Genomic DNA, 19,320 nt, shown 5'->3' with positions numbered 1-19,320 from the left:
TACTGCTTTGAGAGAAACACACACGCATTTCCTTTTGGTAACATCCGACTAAAAACAAAAAAAAATCTGGGAGATAATTAGGTCAACTTTGGTCGTGTGGACCCAAATTTCACTTTTGGATCTCCATCAAGCCAAGTTGCATTCAGAGTTTGTGCTAAAATTGAGTTGCGGAAAGTGACAATTCCACACCATAATAATTCTCCATTACAAGTGAAAGTCCTGCATTCAAAATGTCATTAAACTTTATTTGCATGCTCTTTCTGTCCTCTTCTTCCTCTAGATTGAGAGTTGAGCTTCTCCCTTCTGAACAGAGATTCAGGGGTCTGACAAGGTGAGAAATCCTTTTTCTCTTTTGCCATTTAACTGTCGTAAGCTCAGGATAATGATGATGATCAAACCACTGTTGATTGGGTTGGATGATGATGATGATGATGGATGGATGTGCTCCAGCTTTTATGCTACGCCGCTACTTGATGTACCTTGTATTATGTCAGCGTGCGTAGTGTTTTATGTATTTTATTTATTAATCTTATGCATCTCATTTTCAGTCCGTGTGAGTTGCGCTTCACCTGGCTACAAGACAAATTTCCCCTTGAAGTTCAAATTGAAGTTGGGTGGGAGCAGTGAACTGGCATTTGGCCTTGTAAATAATGACAGATTTTAATTTCCCTCTGCCCCTCTTAACACACTCACACACACACTTTAAAAAGCGCTGAGTGAATGGAGCGGGGAAAAAAGGAGGATAAACGAAGCAGCGGCAGATGTTTGTCTGTCTCGCTTTAAAAAATGTCTACTCTGAGGTGAAGTGTTTCTCACTGACTGTGATACTAATAGCACTAGGCGCTGGAGCACGACTATTCATCACTCTTATGCTTTTAGATTGTTTGTGAAAGAGGAAAGCGTCAGAACGCGCATGGTTTACTGTTTGCTGTTGTCCTTGAACACATGATGCCTGCCCGCCATCAAAGTGATGAGTTGGCGTGTTCTGTGTGTGAGAGAGTGAGAAGATCTGAACACATACTTTGTTTCTATCCATCAATGTTTGGACTATACCGCGGAACAGAAGTGACGCATCCGTTTTCCAAATGAGGTAAACTAACGTTTGTAGTAAGAAAAAAAAAAGGCCGTATCTGAAAACACCCAAACCGTAATCTCTCCATGTCAGGAGGAGTTTTCTGGTGCTCTTCCTTCGCTGCCTCTCTCAGGCTTGGACGGAGAGAGAGAGAGAGCGAGAGAGAGAGAGAGCCTCCGGCGTGTGACGGGCTGTGGGCTGTGAGATCCTTGAAAAAAAATCTGACAGATGAAAAAGACCCTGAAGTAGGATGGGGGCAAGGCAGAAAACATGTGTTGTGCTGAGAGTTCAGTCATATATATTTATCTCTTACATTCTCCTGGTCTTTGCCTCTCTCCTCTTCTCATTGTCTTTCAAACCTTGTTTTTCACTCTCTGTCTTTTTTCTCTCTGTGTTGCTTTCCGCTCATCCGCTCGCTAACTTCTTCAACCCAATATGCGTTTCCCCTCTTTATAATGCCCTACAACACACTGAAACACACACAGATGGACATCGATTGGTTGTACTGTAGAGTCATACATTACTTACACTGAACATATAATGATGTAACATTTGTAAATGTGTCCTGTAAGGGTTTTTAATGCAACAAAAATTCAGTGAAAAGCTGCATTAAGCCACTTACAAACAAAAACATGATTTTTGGTACCAGATTTAAGTTTATGATATCCTTAAAATAGTTAAAATATTTGCACATATTTCGAGAGTTCACCTTTCGACCACCAGTTATTATTAAAAATGTATTGTGGTGCTGATGATATGCATTTCTGAAAAAACATTTTATCGTCAATGTCTGAAAGAAATCCTCAAGCAACAAATATTTTTGGACTGTGCTCATTGTTTATGAAAATATATCAACAAAGCAGTCCTTCCTTCTTTGAACGCAGCCTCATTTAGTAGGTTTATTTTTAGATTTCTATTTGAAACACTTCTCTATGAAAGGCTTGAGTTAGTCAACTGATCTCAGGTGACAGGCCATTTTAATTAACAATGTTCATTTTGAAATTAACATTTGAACTGCTTTACTTTAAATATTCTAATTATTCATATTAACTGTGTTTTAGCTCCTTGTCAGTAGTATAAGTTAAGACCAGTGAAGAACATCCATTTTCACAGCTGTGTGATCCGAACCTAAAATCTATTAGATCCTTTGATAAGTTCAAAACACTTTCACTGTCTCACCTCAAAACGAACTCATGTTTAATAATAGTAAGTGCATTCCTAAAGTAATTAATATTAATAAGTAGATTTGTTTCTTGGAGTGTCTGTTCTTTAAGCAGCCTCCAAGGTGTCACATTTTCAGTTGGCAACTGCCGTTTGATATTGATCGCTTTAATCAATTTTTAAGTAGCACGCTGAAAAAACTACAATTATGTACTCAAATTAAATGTCACTATAACATGAACAGGGTTGCCTGTGGAATAACGCCTGTTTTTTTTCCTGTGTGACTTTTCAATACAGAATCTATAAATGTTTAATATCTTGACATTGATGCCACTTTTAGTGTTGAAAAAGGTGTTGATGTAGCTCTGCATTTGCACTTAACCGTCCTATAACCTGCTGTTCATTCTTGCTAAATTGCTCCTATAGGAACGATAACAACCTACTCTATGTCGGCATAATCTCATACAGTTTCCATGCAGTTTTAGGCCAGAGGGCAGTGGTAGACATAATAAACCCTGTAATCACACTGTTTGTGTTGTCATTTTATATAATCCACCTCCCCTCCCCTCCCCTCCCGGGGTTGAAGGCGATGCTCCTGCGTCATCACACTGCTCCCACCTACCTAACATTACATTTAAGAAGCCTAGAGGGAGTGGGATTAATGCAGTCCTACAATCCAAAGCTTTGATATTACTGCATAGTTCAAAGGAGGTCTCTGCCTTGTAATCCCATGTATCAGGACCATAATGTAATGATGTTAATGGTCTTACACACAGTGTGACTCACAATTGAAAAATAAACTCGACCATGCTCAGTGGCTCGCACCACATTCTTTATATGGGCCTCTCTGACACTGTCATAAGCCCAGGACCTGACCTCCAGGTCACAGGTATGAGACTCATTTTCCCAAAAGCATTTTGAGTGCATTGGTGTCGCACTGATGCACCAGAGAGCAACAGGTAGCCAGTGTCATGGAGAGGAAGAGACTATTTTATTTTTATTTTTTGACTCAATTTTCTCCTGACACAATTATCTGTTACACTGACTGTTGTAATTGTCAAGATATCTTGTTTACAATCATGAGAATGATAGTTGGCCGTATGAACAGAGAAAAACATAAATCCTCACATTTGAGAAGCTGACATTATTAGAGTTGCAGAATCATTTTTATGACCATCAATTATTTTACTCTTTTCAGCCGTAGTGTAGAGTGACTGTGCTGCTGAGACCTGAGCATCACTACATCACTTTTGGCACAGGCCAAATCTTTATTTCCTGACATCAAAGAGTGATATTACCTCAGACTTGAAACATACTGTATTGTCCTGTGACTGCAACTGGACGGATGTCCTGGGTGCCATTTAGATCATACTTTATTGTGACCCCCTGCACTTCACATTGATAAGCATTTATTTATACTCAGTAAATGGTTTATAACACACTATAACACTCTATATTGTAGTCGTTAAGCATCTTTAACTGGTGCATTAAAAGTTAATGAATCATTGACAATATGATATAATAGAGTTGAAATCTTATACGATGTGTTGTAATATTTTACATGAATAGTAAAATAGTATTTTTTTCATTTCTATACTATTTTGTTAAATTAATTATAGTTATTTATTGTATTCATCAGTTAAGTTATTATTATGATTATATTAAGTATTTATGTATTTATAAATACTTCATCACAACTGAGCAAAAGATGTTGCTTAACGCTCTGGAAGAAATGCAGTAAGTGGACCTTGAGTTACTTTTTCTAACTAAACGTCCTCAACACAAAACAACATTATTCATAACAAACTTTAAGCAGTCGTTAATGTGTGTGTATTCATATTTAATTTAGCCTTGTTATTCCTTGTTATCAATCATTCATTAACTGCTATGCAGCCTCAAAGATGCCTTACAGGAGGAGCTATGGTTGTTGACACATACATTAATAAACACACAAATGTCCTCATATCTGCATACACCACATTACAGTGTGTTATAAATCATTTAAAAATCATTTTACATTTAGGTCTACTGCTTATACATTCTTACCCCTAAATGAACAGTACTGCCACTGTGGAATAATTATTAAAAAAGTTATTTATGTGTCCTGTAACCTACATGCACCCTCCTGAGTGTCTGACCTGTGCCTGGGTGTCATCTCTAAATTGCCACATGGTATATTACATTCTGGTCTGTCCATGCTCGCTTAGCCCACTCGCCACCTTGACCGACCCATGATGCCTTGGGCTAAATAGCCACCCATCTTGTGAAGCGTGCGGGCCTTATTGGGACTTCTTCCTGTTTTCCTCCTCCTGACAGTCTTTATCTTTTGTATCTGCTGTAAGTGGATTTGTGTCTGGGATTTGTTTGATCTACGAGAGCAGTTATAGCAGTGAGGAGTATGTGGTCTTTTTTTCCCCTCTACATTATGTGGTGTTATGAGTGCATACTAAATGTAGCACTGCTTTTCTAGATGTTGATGCAACCAGGCTGTCTTCTCAAATACTCAAAGCTATATGGTTCTGTATAATAACATAATGTAGGAAAAAGACGTTTGATGCTCTCTCTTGATTTTTTTTCTCGAGCTATTTTCTTTCTCAATCTGTTGTTTCAGTCTTCAGTCTTTCCCACACACACACACACACACACACACACACACACACACACACACACACACACACACACACACACACACAGGGGACAATCTCAAATAGGGATGAGAAGGGGGAGCTCTGGAATTGGAGGAGAGAGAGAGAGAGAGAGAGAGAGAGAGAGGGAGGGTGGGGGAGAGGGAGAGAGAGAGAGAGAGAGAAAGAACATATATCATAAATGTAATACCAGCCTTCATTTTTGAAAAAAAATGTCCCACCTTCTTTTGCTTTTGACTCCGAGATGGATTTGATGGACAGGCAGAGGGGTTTGTTCCACAACCATTTGCTGTAAGACATCAAACACACCATGCACTCCACAGCCTGATCGCCCATCATCATCTTCATCATCATCCCTGTGGCCTGTTTTATTTGCTCAACAACACAGTCAATTATTCATTCCTTATATACGAAGATGTGATGATGATGATGAGACAGGTCCCAAGTGAAACTGTTTTTGTTTTTTTCTCACAACAGGCCCTGATCTGTGCTTGGCTCATTAGCGATGTAATCGTCTAAACAAAGATGGACTCATTCTTAATGACAAACTTTGATTGCTTTTATTGTGTCAGTGCTACAAAGCTCATGGTGTGGGACGGAACCCCCGCGTGTCTTAGGATAAAATGCATGGAATCAGCACATGACACGTGTTGCATGGCAATATAGCGATGGCTGCCGTCGCATATAGGCTATATAATACAACACTGAACAAACATGAGCTTGTACATTAAGAGCGAAAGTTCCCGTCTTGTCTCATGTCATCACAGGATAGCGACCCCGGGGTTTCCTTTTTCTTTTTTACACGGTCCTCGAACACCCACCGACAAAGAGACTGTCCCTGAATGAAAAGCCCCCCCCCCCCCCCCCCATACAGTCAGCGAACATTTCCTGCTGTCCGTTCATTCACTCCACATCTAAGTAAACGCACATGTTTTCACTGTGTGTGGTTACGGTCTGTGGAATTTGCATCTGATGATCTTCTTGAAAGCACTTTGGAAGTCTTTGTTGAAGTAGGCATATATGATGGGGTTGAGGAGAGAGTTGGAGTAGCCCAGCCAGTTTATGACTGCGCCCAGCCAGTCGGGCATGTAGCAGCTCTCTGCACAGAAAGGCAGCACAAGTGCGACGATGAAAAAGGGCAGCCAGCAGAAGATGAAAGTTCCCATGATGATCCCCAGTGTCTTCACCGTTTTACGTTCCCTCGCCAGCGCGATCTTTCTTTTCGCCCCCGAGTTCTTTTCATTCATGTGTTCGTAGCCCTGCGAGGAGGACTGAGGCGTGTTGGGCAGAGGCAGGTGCGTTTTGGAGTTGCCGATAACTTCTATTATCTCAAGTGACTCACCCTCCTCTCCGTGCTTCACCGCGCCGTTTACGCACGGAGAGCTGGGCTTCGACTCGTCGCTGCGCTTGCAGCCTTTGCCCCCGGCTTCCCCGTTGGTTTTCTTGTGGAAGATGCCCGGAGACACAGTCAAGCACGTGTCGGACACTTTTGTTTTCTCGGGTTTCTTCACCGTCTTTCGAATCCGAAACCGAGCAGCCTTGAATATTCGGCCGTACAGGACCAGCATGAGAATGAGAGGGATGTAAAAAGCCCCAAATGTGGAGTAGATGGTGTAGCCCGGGTCCTGGCTGATGAGGCAGGCGTCGGGGTTCGCCCTGTCTTCGGCGCTTCTCCAGCCTAACATAGGCGGAATAGAGATGGAGAAACCAATTAGCCATGTCACGCTTATCAAGATCGCAGCTCGCCTCGGCGTCCGTTTATTTACATAGTCAATTGGGTCTGTTATGGCCCAGTACCTGTCCAAGGCAATTGCGCACAGATGCAGGATGGATGATGTGCAACACAGTACATCCAGGGAGATAAATACATCACAGATCCCCTGCCCCAGTGTCCACTTGTTCAAAACCTGGTAAAGGGCCGCCATTGGCAGAACCAGCACCGATACCATGAGGTCTGTCACGGCCAGAGATCCAATAAGATAGTTAGCCACATTCTGGAGAGATCTCTCCAGGGCGATGGCTGCCACGACGCACGCATTGCCAAATATGGAGCAGAGGATGAGGGCCGCCAAGAGCAGAGAGGTGATAATCTGGTAACTCAGCTTTACATCTGTCGGAGACCCAGAGCCCGTGCCATTCTCACTCCCGTCCCAGTCGGCAACCACGTCCACCCCGTCAGGGTAACCGCTGGTGGCGTTGCTGCCGTTGGCGCTTGTTGTTATAAAATCCATAATGCGACCACACTGAGAGCGCAACTTTCCCCAGAGCAGTGGGGGACACGCAATTGGACAGATAAGCAGGACCCAGTCAGCCCCTCAGACTGCTGCCGCTGTGCGTTTTACCGGGGTCCATCGGAGTTACCGCGTTCGTGCCGTCGCTCTCAGGACGCATGACGCAGAGGTGTTTGTGAGTATGTGTGTGTGAGGGGGTTTGTGTGAGTTGTAGCCCGTGAGTGTTGACAGCCGGGTGCGCTCACGGGTACTGCGAATCATCTGAGCTCGGTGACGCCGTGAATTCATTTATACCAGCAGCTTTGGGTACGTCAGACCGTGTGGAGGTCGCCCTGGAGTTTTGTGCCCCTGCTCTTCTTGTTGCTCCGTTTTTCACTGCAGACAGCCGACGAGGGCGCAGAGCTCTCCTTTCTTTTTCTCTGTCCTTTGTTTTACTCTTTGGACTCACTGAATGTAACATTTTGTGGATTTTTTTTAAGTTTACATCTCAAATGGTAGGTGCCAGTCAGGACTAAAACGTAATAGCCTAACTGAGTTATTACAAAAATAGCATGATAGCAAAAAAAAATATATCAGCAGGATACTGGAAATAATAACAGAACATTTCTTAATTTTTCATTACTTCTTATTAACTTTTCGTTTAAGGCAACTTCATCTGAAACAGACATTTTTTTGATATTCAAAATACCGTAAAAAGAAACTCAGTAACGAGTATGCGTGCATTTCGAGCCGGGATGGAAGGAAAGGTAACATGCTCGGAGCGTTGGGAGCGAGAGGTAGTTTCAGGACCAGGGACAGCGCCACGACAGTGCAGAGAGGAGAGCTGCTGTCATCTGCTGTTTACAGCGGGTACTGCATGAGCTGATGGCCACGGTTGCATCAGTATTTTCAGGCAAAGTTAGATGCTGTGGGAATGGGATGAGGAAAAAGGAAGGCTGTCGAAGGAGATGGTTGAAACGATGAGAAGCAAACGCGTGCAGGGTTTATAGTTAGCAGGATCATTTAAGCCAAAATAAAAAATGAAAAGGGAAAATTTAAAATAGAACAGAAACATATTCCTGCTGGTACTGTCGACTCAAGTGACTACAAGCCACTAGTTACAACGATGGGTAGAATGAGTCCAACATTTGTGTCCATAGAGTATAACCATATAGACTAAATATATGAAGGATGAAGGTCAAAGCGTCATTATTATCTCCCACTATAGCTACAACGGTGAAGTCAACGCCGCCTTGACATTCAGCTCCGCATTCTCGTTGAACTTGACTGACCCTCGTTGCTGCCTTGAGTCTCAAAATGAAAATGAGTATGTAACTAACTTAGGGCCTTTAGCCATTCTTTTTACACCAACGTTACATTTTCACGTTTCAAGTTTAGTCACAGTCACACATGGATGGGTTTTATCAGAGGGCAGAAGTTTGAAGATTTTGCCTGAGTGTGCAACGTTGGCAAGCTAATGCCTGCTGCAAGCTGCACTTACTATTCAAAGTGGATTCACTCATTAATTTAGCTCATAAAAGACAAGTACATGGCTTGTTCCTGTACTCCTTCTGTCTGTATGACGCTATGTGTGGGGGCATCAATAGCTGTGCAACGTGCAATGTCTTGTACTTTTGTCTAGTTTGTGGGTAACAGGTAATACTTCCAAGAAACTGCTAGATTCATTGAAATGTAAGCATTCATTTGGAGAAGCAGACAGAGAAAACACTGTAAAAACACATCACTATGTATATCCTGACTTTATTGAATCTCAAGCCAGAGACCTAGAGAAGGCAAAGAAACGTGTACAGAAAGACATAGACAGGTGGAAGAAATGAGGGAGAGGGGGAGAACAGAGAGATGGGGAGAAGTTTTGGTCAGGCCAGTGGTTGAAGCTGGTCCTGATCTTGTTCTTTACTTGCACAAACTGCAGCACAACATCAAAAATGAGGCGGCTTCTTCAGATTCTGTTGAAGCCGTCTTCTTCTTCTCCTTCTTCTCCTTCTTTGTGGGGAAGAAATAGAAACAAAAACAACACGTCAGTACAGAAACAAACATAAAAGGTGATCCGAAGACATCTTCAAGTCAAAGACTTGTTGTTTGGTCCAGAAAAAGCTTCATCGCTACACAACTCATGAAGCCTCTGGACAGAGAAGCACACACTTGGACATACAAGGATTCTCATGCTTTCATATCAGTTCGAGAATGAAGGGAGGGAAATGAAAGAACAAAATCAGGAGGGAAGTTCAAAACTGTTGAAATCTTTTAGATAAGGGCTAAAACCTCTTCAAGAACAAACAAGTCCAGTTGAGACAACTCGTCATGAATCTTTTATAGTGTCTCTCCTTTTATGTTCTACAGGATCTGGTTGTGTCTCTACAGCCTCGGTGGACTGTAGTGTCTTTTCAGCCTCGGTGGACTGTAGTGTCTCTCTACAGCCTCGGTGGACTGTAGTGTCTTTTCAGCCTCGGTGGACTGTAGTGTCTCTCTACAGCCTCGGTGGACTGTAGTGTCTTTTCAGCCTCGGTGGACAGTAGTGTCTCTCTACAGCCTCGGTGGACAGTAGTGTCTCTCTACAGCCTCGGAGGACAGTAGTGTCTCTACAGCCTCGGTGGACTGTGGTGTCTTGACAGTCTCATCAATCACCTGGTAGATTAGCATTTTGACTGCCTTAGTGATGGCTGTGTTGGTGGGGAAAGAAAAGGCAGTGGTGGCAGGTCTCACACTCTTCTCTGACCTGATGGCAAGTCTGGAGGTTGATCCTGTCTCTCTGGTCCAGTTTTCTGGATTCAAGAAGTTTTGACATCCTTTATGTCATACAAATGTCATAAAGATGTCAGAATCAGGTCCACACCAGGACAAGGAGGATGTCATCCACATGAAAGCAATTCTCACATATACCACACAACAAATGTGTTGTGTGATAAATTCACGAATGAGATTTAGCACATGTGAAACAGCATTCTTGCATGTGATCATGCATGAAACACATGAAAACATACATTTCACATGTGATTGTGGCTGCATGCATTTTAATATTTGCTTTCATGTATTCACAGTGAGTGCATTGACTTCACTGATTGCATTTTCCATGTAAATACAATTAAAGAAGCTGTTTGTATTGGAAAAAAACCCTTTTTTTATAGATCCATTTTAGGGGGGATACACTTTTCACTAATTGTGCAGAAGAATTGAAGATATTCATATCTCTGTCTGATTAAATATTTAGATTTACTTCTCTATATTTAATATTTGCTCAAGCTTCTGTATCGTGCATTTACTTCGGATGAGGGTTGACTGTTTTTATTTATTTTTCTGTGCTCAGTTATTATAACGAAGTAATTACACTTCACCTAACCCATAATAATAATGGGGGTTCTGTTTTTCCTCTGATGAAGAATCTTCTCTTTCTTTTTGTTTTCTCCATTTGATAAACAATAAAGCAATCTGTTGCAACAAAGCGCCACATCTTGCCTTCTCAAGTTATTATCAAACACATTTAGGTTCTCTTAGAGTCTAAAGAAACAAAAAATTAGACATCAAATAAAGGAAAAGTCACACACACACACACACACACACACACACACACACACACACATATACACACACACACACACACACACACACATACACACACACATACACACACACATTGTTTGTAAACCCCAGAGTGAAAAAAAGCTGACACCATGGTAGTGGTCGTGAGAAATAAAAGGTGCCTCTGGTTTTTTCACCTTATTTTTTGTGTGTTCAGTGGTTGCATAGCAGTGTGTTTTCTATAGGTCACGGGACAACAGTGAGGCCATGACCAGTGCACCTATTGTGATGGGGCTCACCAGGGGGACTTTGTCTTTGCCAACAGTGTGGAATGTCCCAGCGGGCTAACAGGGGCAGGAGAGGGCAGGCCAGAGGGCTGCAGTGCTCACCTCCTCTAAACTGGAACAGTCCCTCTAGCTCCTAGAAACAAAGTTACACCCAGTAGGAGCGGGATGCAGAGATAAGACTTGGGGAAAGATGACAGGGGAAAGACCAGGCTGGTTGAAGTTGAATCAGATGCGCTCTGCTGGTGACGGAGGGCCTCGAAAGCGCCGTGATGAGCTCCCATTTGGGACCGACTAGTTTAAATGTCTCAGGCAGAGTTGGAGGTCGTGGAAGTGAGGATGCCGTCGAAGAAAACGACAACAACGAGACTTGCGCCCAGTGTTTAAAAACAGCGAGACCCAGGCCGAGGAGTGCAGATCCAGCCGGTGAGGGAAGGCCGAGCAGTGTGGAGCAGCTGGTGAGACCTGCCCTGCCAGGGAGGAAGGCACACAGAAAGACCTGCAGCAAGGACAGCAGAGGGAGATGGAGAGAGGGAAACCAAGACAGGGATGAGGAGAGACAACATGTTGAAAACGTAGGACGCAGGGAAAGAGGAAAGCAAAGGCAGAGAAAGGCGGAAAGAACTGGCATACACGGAGATGGAGCCCAGAACAGACAGGGAACAGGAAGCACTGAAAGTTTGTCCAGCAGTAATTCTGACATCCCGTTCAACAACACTTTGGAAGTTGGAGAAGGATCAAACAACTTGCAGAGAGGATGCACATGCCCCAGACTTCCAAGTACTGGCTGCACCCAGACCATCACCGCCAATCTAAACCTCCAATCCCCTCGGCCAGCAATGAGATCCATGTCGTCTGCTCTCCCCCAGCCTCCCACCCAAACCAGATCCACACCTCTGTCCCCTCAGAGACTTTCATCCAGAACAGCGACAGGAAACCTGCACCACCACCCATTTAGTTCATACAGAGTGGCAGATCCGTTCTGGATGGAGGTGAGAACAGGGGCAGCAACTGGACGATCGTCACAAAGTCATCAGACACGCATCCCATCTCTCATCAGCTCAGAGCTTGGAGAAGAAGAGGAGGAGGAGGAGGAAGAAGAAGGAGAGGAGGACTTGGATGATGGCGAGGAGGGAGGCAGTGGCGTGATGGAGGTGATCGGTCAAACCATAACCTCAGCAGTGGTGCCGCCTTATGTTCCCTTTGGGGAGAGGAGGATGGGTAAAAGAGAGAAGAACAGGATTAGGTGTCTGAGGAGGAGGCAGAGGAGAAGGGAGAGGTGGAGACAGAGTCAACTGCAGGAGAGCAGACAGGTGAATGACACAATTAACTCAGCATCAATATGTCGATGGCTACTGAAGTCAACGTTCTTTTACCAAATGTTTTACCAGTTATTTTAGGATTAAGATCAGGCGACTGCTTCATATCGTGTGTTGCAAGAAGAGTCACAGAGTTTGGGATTAAATCATTGAATGATTTATTTTTCTCTTCCTGTTTCTTAATCAATACAATGCTAATACAATGCAAATCATTTATTACCTATACAACCAGCGTGTTATTTCTATGTGGCCACTGAGAAGTATAGGTGCAATCATCTACCACTAAATGACAGTCACCAAATCAAACATTGCTGTCATCATGTGCAGTCTTTTTTTCAGTTTGCATTAGCAGGATACTTGAGAAAACCGTAGGATACTCTTAAGCTCAAGTCTCAAGGCACTCCAGCCTTAAATTACCTAACTGATCCACTTAAAAGTCCATTTACATTTTAGGGTGGTAGGCTAGTGCAAGAAATCAAGTAAGAGTTTGGAGTGTTTGTGTGTGTGGTACAATACAATAGGCAATCAGACTAAAACATTGCTTGTTGGGTCCACTTTTAACTGTATTTATTGCCGGCACTTTCTGTGACTGTGTGTGGCCACACGTGTATTTGTGTGTCTGTGTGTGTTCACTTCAACTAGAGTCTGACTGTCGACAGCCCTATCAGCACCCAGCTCATCTCAAAAGCCATTGTCTCTGTGGTTTAAAGTGGGGTTACATCTGAATTAGTTGCATGATGAGGCTTGGCTGGAGAGCCCTTCAAAAACAACCAGACAAAAGAGCAGATTCAGGTTTGATTGGCTGCTGCAGATCTGCTGTCACGTTGGCGTACTGAAATTATTCTGACTGCTGAATTAGAGAAAGTGGAATAGAATTAGTTGCTTTGAAACACAGACTATCCATTTTCTAATTCAATGCCTCCCTGCTGATGGTGTTATTTTTGGTTTAGATATTCCTCTCTCTTTCTCTCTCACATTGGGGTTGCTGTGTTAATGTATGCATGATGTAGATGCATAATACACGTGCTATCTGGCTCTAGCAGATACAATTGTCTCCGTTATAATGTGGTCGATTATTTCTGTGGGAGATAACAGATGGCACAAGCCATGAGGAAAATGCATGAAACGTTATTACATCTTTTCTAATTTGTCCCACAGTTATCAGGAGCCAAATGTTAGAGACTCAAAGTTCTGGCTGAGTCAGTCAGATGAGAAGATTGATACCGCTATCTTTTCTGAGAGTGGTGTTGGTCTTCTCACCTATCCCTCAGTAAAAAAGCGAGTAAGCGTATTTGTCCCAACTTTACCCTTTTTATTTAGTCGGAGGAAATTGAATAAGCTTGCTTGGTCATTTGTCATTATCAAGGCTTGTTGAGTATGCATGCGCTTTCCTCAGTGTTATCCAACTTTGCACTTCTACAGTTACATTCCTTTTCACATGGGAGCTGCTCACTACAAGCACAGCATTTCTGCTATGAGTCATAGCTCTAGGGTTTTTAGGATTCTTCTCATTCACCCTCTCATATAATAATTATTTTTTTGGACCCATTGGTCTCAAAGCCTGATTTATATTGTGGATATGTATTTATATGGATTGTAAATTCAATATCCAAGTATGATGCTTTATTTCTTTTCCCCTGCATACATTCCAGCATTGTTGGTGGAAATGGTTGTCTTAACTCCCCTGATAGAATCTAATGTAAATATGTCTGAGTACAATGTCCTGCTGTCCTTTTTGCATACAGTATAAAGAAGGCCATAGGTCAGAGCGGGTGGTCATCCAGTTCCCCACTGGAAGTGGTTTCATCCTGTGTGATGGGGAAACCATTAGTGCTGGATTGCTCAGTTACTTCATCCAGCTGCTGCACGGAAGCTGACATGTGGTTTTAGTTGCTGCCTGTAGTTCTGCAGAGACATTTATTGGTGTAAGAATAACAATACTTTACACAAATCACATTTGTTTCACGTTAGTGGTGCAGTAGATATCTTCGAAGTTAAGATGGTAAAAAGACGAGGTTTAGGCCTACTCTGTGTCTACAAATATATTTAGATTTACGCTCCCTATGATAAAGAATTGTATTTACTTTTTTACACGTTTACCAATGCAATCAAGACAAAAGGTGCCATGATAAAGTACAAGTTGCCAGGGGAGAGCCTCAGTACCCTTGATAACTTTGGAGCTGAGCACTGTGTGTTGTCTACTCTGTGTTAATGACACACCTTGGGAAGCAGGACTGGTGCAACACGGAAATCCCTGGAGCTCCCCCTGTGTGAGAAAGCGGTAATTACTCTGTATGTACACCCCCCCCCCCCCCCCCCCCCCCCATGCCCCCAATGCCTTTTTTAAGACACAGGCTTCAGACACCAATCCTCTGTGTCTGCCGACATAGGTCTGAGGAGGAGATGGGGGACTTGAGGGGCCCCAGTTCTCAGAACAAGTTGTGGTACTCCCTCTGATATGAGTTGTAGCTGGAATTTGGAAATGCTGAGTGTGGGGGGGGCTGTTAGATGTCTTGAGCTATATGAAATAAAAGGATGCAAACTAGATTTAAAAAGGTAAACTGAAGACAGGCCATCTGCAGCATAAACTATTTTTTTAAATCTTAGAATCCTAATTGTGTCTTGTGGAAAAAAAACTCTACCTGAAGAGATGCAACGCCTCTGTTTTCTGTAACGTGAATGGAGGTTGAATTGGGGTCAGCTTCAGGGTCGAATAGCTCTCTTTAGCGAACAACGTTTATGCTTTACAATAAGAAGTGAGACAATGTAGGTAGGTATAGACGTTTCACTCTGTTGAGCTCACACCTGACACCCTCGTGTCCTCACACATATTATTGTGCTGTGCAGGTGGGTGTCAAAGATATTTACACCCAATCAAATAGGGCCTGTTAAAGAGTATTTCATACACAATCTCAAGAGGAACATGAAAGAATTTTTTGACAGCTGCGATGATAATGTATGCTCAGAATCTAATATGTGGGAGAGGGGCAGATTTCTGAATTGGTGTCCTTTATTCTTTTACTTGATACTTAAACTGTCTGTCTGAGAAGCTCAATCCGTATAGACATGACCCTAGAAGTGGGTGATGGTTTTAGAGATAGAAGAAGAGATAAGCATTGCAATAATATTTTGAATATATTCATAAAAGTATTTTATTAAAAATCATTCCGGAAAGGGGGAGTTGAAGAGGTGGGACAGGGGCCTGAGTCAGACGTTCCCAGTTCACCCGCAATACATGTTTTGGTTTACCCGGTCTGTCCAATAGAAAAGCACCACTAAGGTTTAGATAAGGCAGGCCGTTCCCCCCAATCCACCCCGCCCCTCTTGTCCATGTGAGATTTGAAGTCCCCCACCAGGACTATAGAGTCCCCAGTCTGCTCCGTTTCCTGGATGCCTCTCAGAGACTCCAAAAAGGCCAGTTACTCTGAGTTGCTGTTTGGTGCATAAGCACAAAAAAAACAGTAAGAGATTTCCCCTCATTGACTCACAGTCTCATAGAGGCAACATTTTCTTTCTCCGGGGAGAACTCCAACACAGCTGCGCTCAGCTGGGGGCTCGTGAGTATCCCCACATCTGCTTGGGACCTCTCACCTCGGGCAACTCTGGAATAGGCTGTAGTCCCAAGAGGGAAGAGCCCACCTCCCAGGTCTGGCCTGAGAAGGGGGCCCCCGGTTTCCGTTTTTCCGGGCGACTCTTTTCTGGCCGATTCATACAGGGTCACTGAATCGCTCTAGGTCTGGCTCCTCCCCTGGGACCTCTTTGCCTTAAAAAAGACCCGACCGGGAGTTAAGGTGGTGATTCGTTGGAGGGGGTAAAAGTATTTTATGCGTATACCTTTTTAGAGTAAATGTTTATTTTAGCGCTATTCTGATTTGAATCTCATCTAAAACCCACATACGTTAGCTCATACATATATGTTTGCATTTATACACATATATACATTGATTTGCATGAGGAGGAGGTTTAAAAGACAAGATGCACATGGGGCAAGTACATCTATCGATCTATCTGTCTTTTCTCTCTGCCTTTCCTCCTCACCCAGAGTTCAACAGGGAACCCATCCAGCAGCAGCAGTAGCGAGGATGATGACGTGAGCGCCGGTGAAAAAGAAGGTTACATCTGCGCAGTGTGTTTGGATGTGTACTTCAGTCCTTACATGTGCCAACCCTGCGACCACATCTTCTGTGAACCCTGTCTGAGGACGCTGGCTAAGAACAGCCCCACCAACACCCCCTGCCCCCTCTGCAGAACAATCATCACTCATGTCTTCTTCCAGAAGGGTGAGCTAATGGGCAGAAAGCACTTGCTGTACAATTCACATGATTGAAAAAAACTCATCACCTCTACTTGTGACTGCTCACAAGTCTAGATTGAATAATGTGAGACGGATGGAAAGACAGTTTGAAATATGTAAAATGTGTAGTTTAGAATATATTCACTAAGAAGGACCACGCACATAACTGTGTGAGTTTCGAGAGGTTTATTGCATAACGGAATGATTGTTGGATTGGGAAGCGGAAGAGGTAGAGGGTTGAAGGGATGAAGGGATGAAGGGATGTGGGGTAGGGATCAAGGTAAAGGGATGAAAAGGTGTAGGTTAGGGATAGAGGTAGAGGGATGAAGGGATGTGACGGGGGACCGTTGGTGTCCGGCGGCTGGTGGGAACGGAGACTGTTGGATGGGGGGCCGTCTCTTAGGAAGCTCTGGAGGTGCAGAGTCCCCAGTCGTTCCTGTAATCCTGTGAGAGAGAGAGAAAAAGGAAAACAAAAAACGGGGTTGGGGGAGGGATGAGAGAACAGATCCGAAGAGGAAGTGAACGGGTTAGTAGAGCTTAAATACTTGTCCGGGGGAAATGAGCCGTGTTCTGGGCGTGGTCCCGTTCCTGAACAAAGTTTATAAAACTACATGTAATCCATGACTGCATGATATAGTTAATATACATGTATATTTGCAGCTCTATGTGTATTCGTATGTCTGTTGGCTGTTGCACTGATGACATCTAAGCTGCAGATTGTTCAGAGGGCCCAGCTGCAGATACCCCACAGGGAGCAGTGTAGACCTTTAGTTCAGCTCTGACCAGATGAGTCACCCAGATCGAGAACGAGAAGACAACATCAAACACGTTCGGAACACTGTCATTTAGAGCTTTCCAATGGAAATAAGAAATCAAATTCCGTGTAAGTGAATAATGCATTGGGCTATGACAAAAGAAGATGTGGAAAATGAAACCGTAACCCCCAACTCATAAACCTTGTGATCACTGCATGCTGATCACATGGGACATAGTCGTGAAGTTCTGTGATTCACTTTGGCCTACTTCTAGATGCATGTAGGAGAAAATGAGCGGCAGGGACACCGTTGTGGCCATAACAAGACAGAGTGGCCGTGGTTATGAGCGCTGCAGACACACTAAGGGCTCTTGTGAGTGATTAGATGACAAGGATCGCAGATTAGATTCTTGTGATGATTACCAAACCCAAGGTGACACAGAAATGGAACAAGGAGAAAATGAGGGAGTCTGGCGATGCTGCATCTGCTGCTTTTTAGAATGCATCCAATACATCAAACATAATCCATCCAGGCTATCATGAAGTGGCGGTGTGAATAAGATGTTTATGTTTGATAATATTTACTTGGTCTCCCTGTCTGTCTTACAGAGCTAAACCACACAGCAAGGACATTCTTCCCAAAAGAATACCTTTCCCGGAAACAGAACTTCCAGAAAGCAAGTTGTGCAAAGTGGCCTCTCCCAAGCTGCCGAAAACTCTTCCGTATCTTTGGAGGCAAGTTTTTAATTACCCAACATTGAAATTCTCTCAGTTCAGGATCAATTCATCAGATTTGGCAAAGTATCAGCAGCAGTAGGACTCGTTTGTAACTTAACTGCTATTCTCTTTGTATGTACGATTGCAAGTCTTGACAAGACCTGTGACAGAGTAAAGTAAACCTGCTACACAATCATCCTAAAAGTACCTGAAGGTATGGTACAAACACAATACTTTATAGCATACAGAATACAAATTTAAGGGGCTGACTTTCCCACACAAGCAGGCAATTTCTTATTGTACAAAGAATGTTTGGAGAAGACCTTGAGGGGAAGCAGTGTTGCATCATTCCCAAGAGTTATTTGCTTACCTATGTGCAATTACTGATATTGCACAATTGCTAGTAATATAAATACATATTAAAGTATTTAATGTGGAGTCAGCAATTCAAGAGAAAGATTGCTAATATTTGAACTCAAACAAATAATAATAAAACAGATTTACCGTCCCTCCCGCTCCCACTGCCTTTCTCTTTATACATCCATGGCCTTTCTCCTGTCCTGTGCACGAGCATGAATGTTGATTGGCTGGAATAGCCAGGGCTGTATAAACACCGGGGTTTTTTCAGCCCACACACAGAATGGACAGCTAGTGGACCGTGAGGAGATATTATCTGAATTAGAAATTGTGTTTTGGATCAGAACTGCGGACTACACCTTTAAACACTCCAACCTTATGGCAACAATTACTTTCGGCAAATTATGAGCTCACAGCTTCAAGTAAAGGAGCAGCACAACATGGATAAGCTGTTTGAAGCAAATAAGACTTAAATACACAACGGTTGTTTGGTATAAACTGAGCATATGGATGGACAGTGGAAAAGTTGATTATGCTGCAGAAGTCGATGAAACATTTTGTTCAGTATTTCTCTTTACTATTTACCCACAAAACTTGTTTTGTTTTTGTTCTTGTCTGGCAGTCAGGTTTTAAGATATATACTCTAAAGAAAAGCAGAATCACCCTTAAAACCTAAATCTGTTTGTAATCTTAGAATGTACATTTCATTGAATTCCCCTAATTTCCCTCAATCATTTCTACGTTCTTGACATTTTGATGCATTTTTCCAAAATGAAAACTTGTCCCCATTAGAATCTATTGGAACTGGCATGGATTCAAGTAGCGAAGAAAACTGTTTAAATATTAGATTTTTTTTGGGTGGAGTACCACTACCACCAGATGAGATGCCCCATTTGTACCCCAAATCAGGCTTCCAGAGGCAGTCCAGTCCCATTGCTAGACGCCAGTTCCCCCACGGAGGAGGCTACCG

At 43.1% G+C, this 19,320-nt stretch overlaps 1 protein-coding gene across 1 annotated transcript; it reads right to left on the bottom strand.

The window, feature by feature from the left end:
* Positions 1-5,825: 5,825 nt before the first annotated feature.
* htr1aa (5-hydroxytryptamine (serotonin) receptor 1A a) lies at positions 5,826-7,155 on the bottom strand (the record flags this gene model as incomplete). Its single annotated transcript, XM_079161844.1, has 1 exon — positions 5,826-7,155. The coding sequence occupies exon 1, from the start codon at positions 7,107-7,109 to the stop codon at positions 5,826-5,828; it is 1,284 nt and encodes a 427-aa protein (XP_079017970.1). The 5' UTR covers positions 7,110-7,155.
* Between the last annotated feature and the right edge of the window lie 12,165 nt (positions 7,156-19,320).

Source organism: Pholis gunnellus (assembly GCF_910591455.1).
Source record: "Pholis gunnellus genome assembly, chromosome: 6".
Taxonomy (NCBI): domain Eukaryota; kingdom Metazoa; phylum Chordata; class Actinopteri; order Perciformes; family Pholidae; genus Pholis; species Pholis gunnellus.
This window is presented reverse-complemented; position numbering and strand designations above follow the sequence as displayed.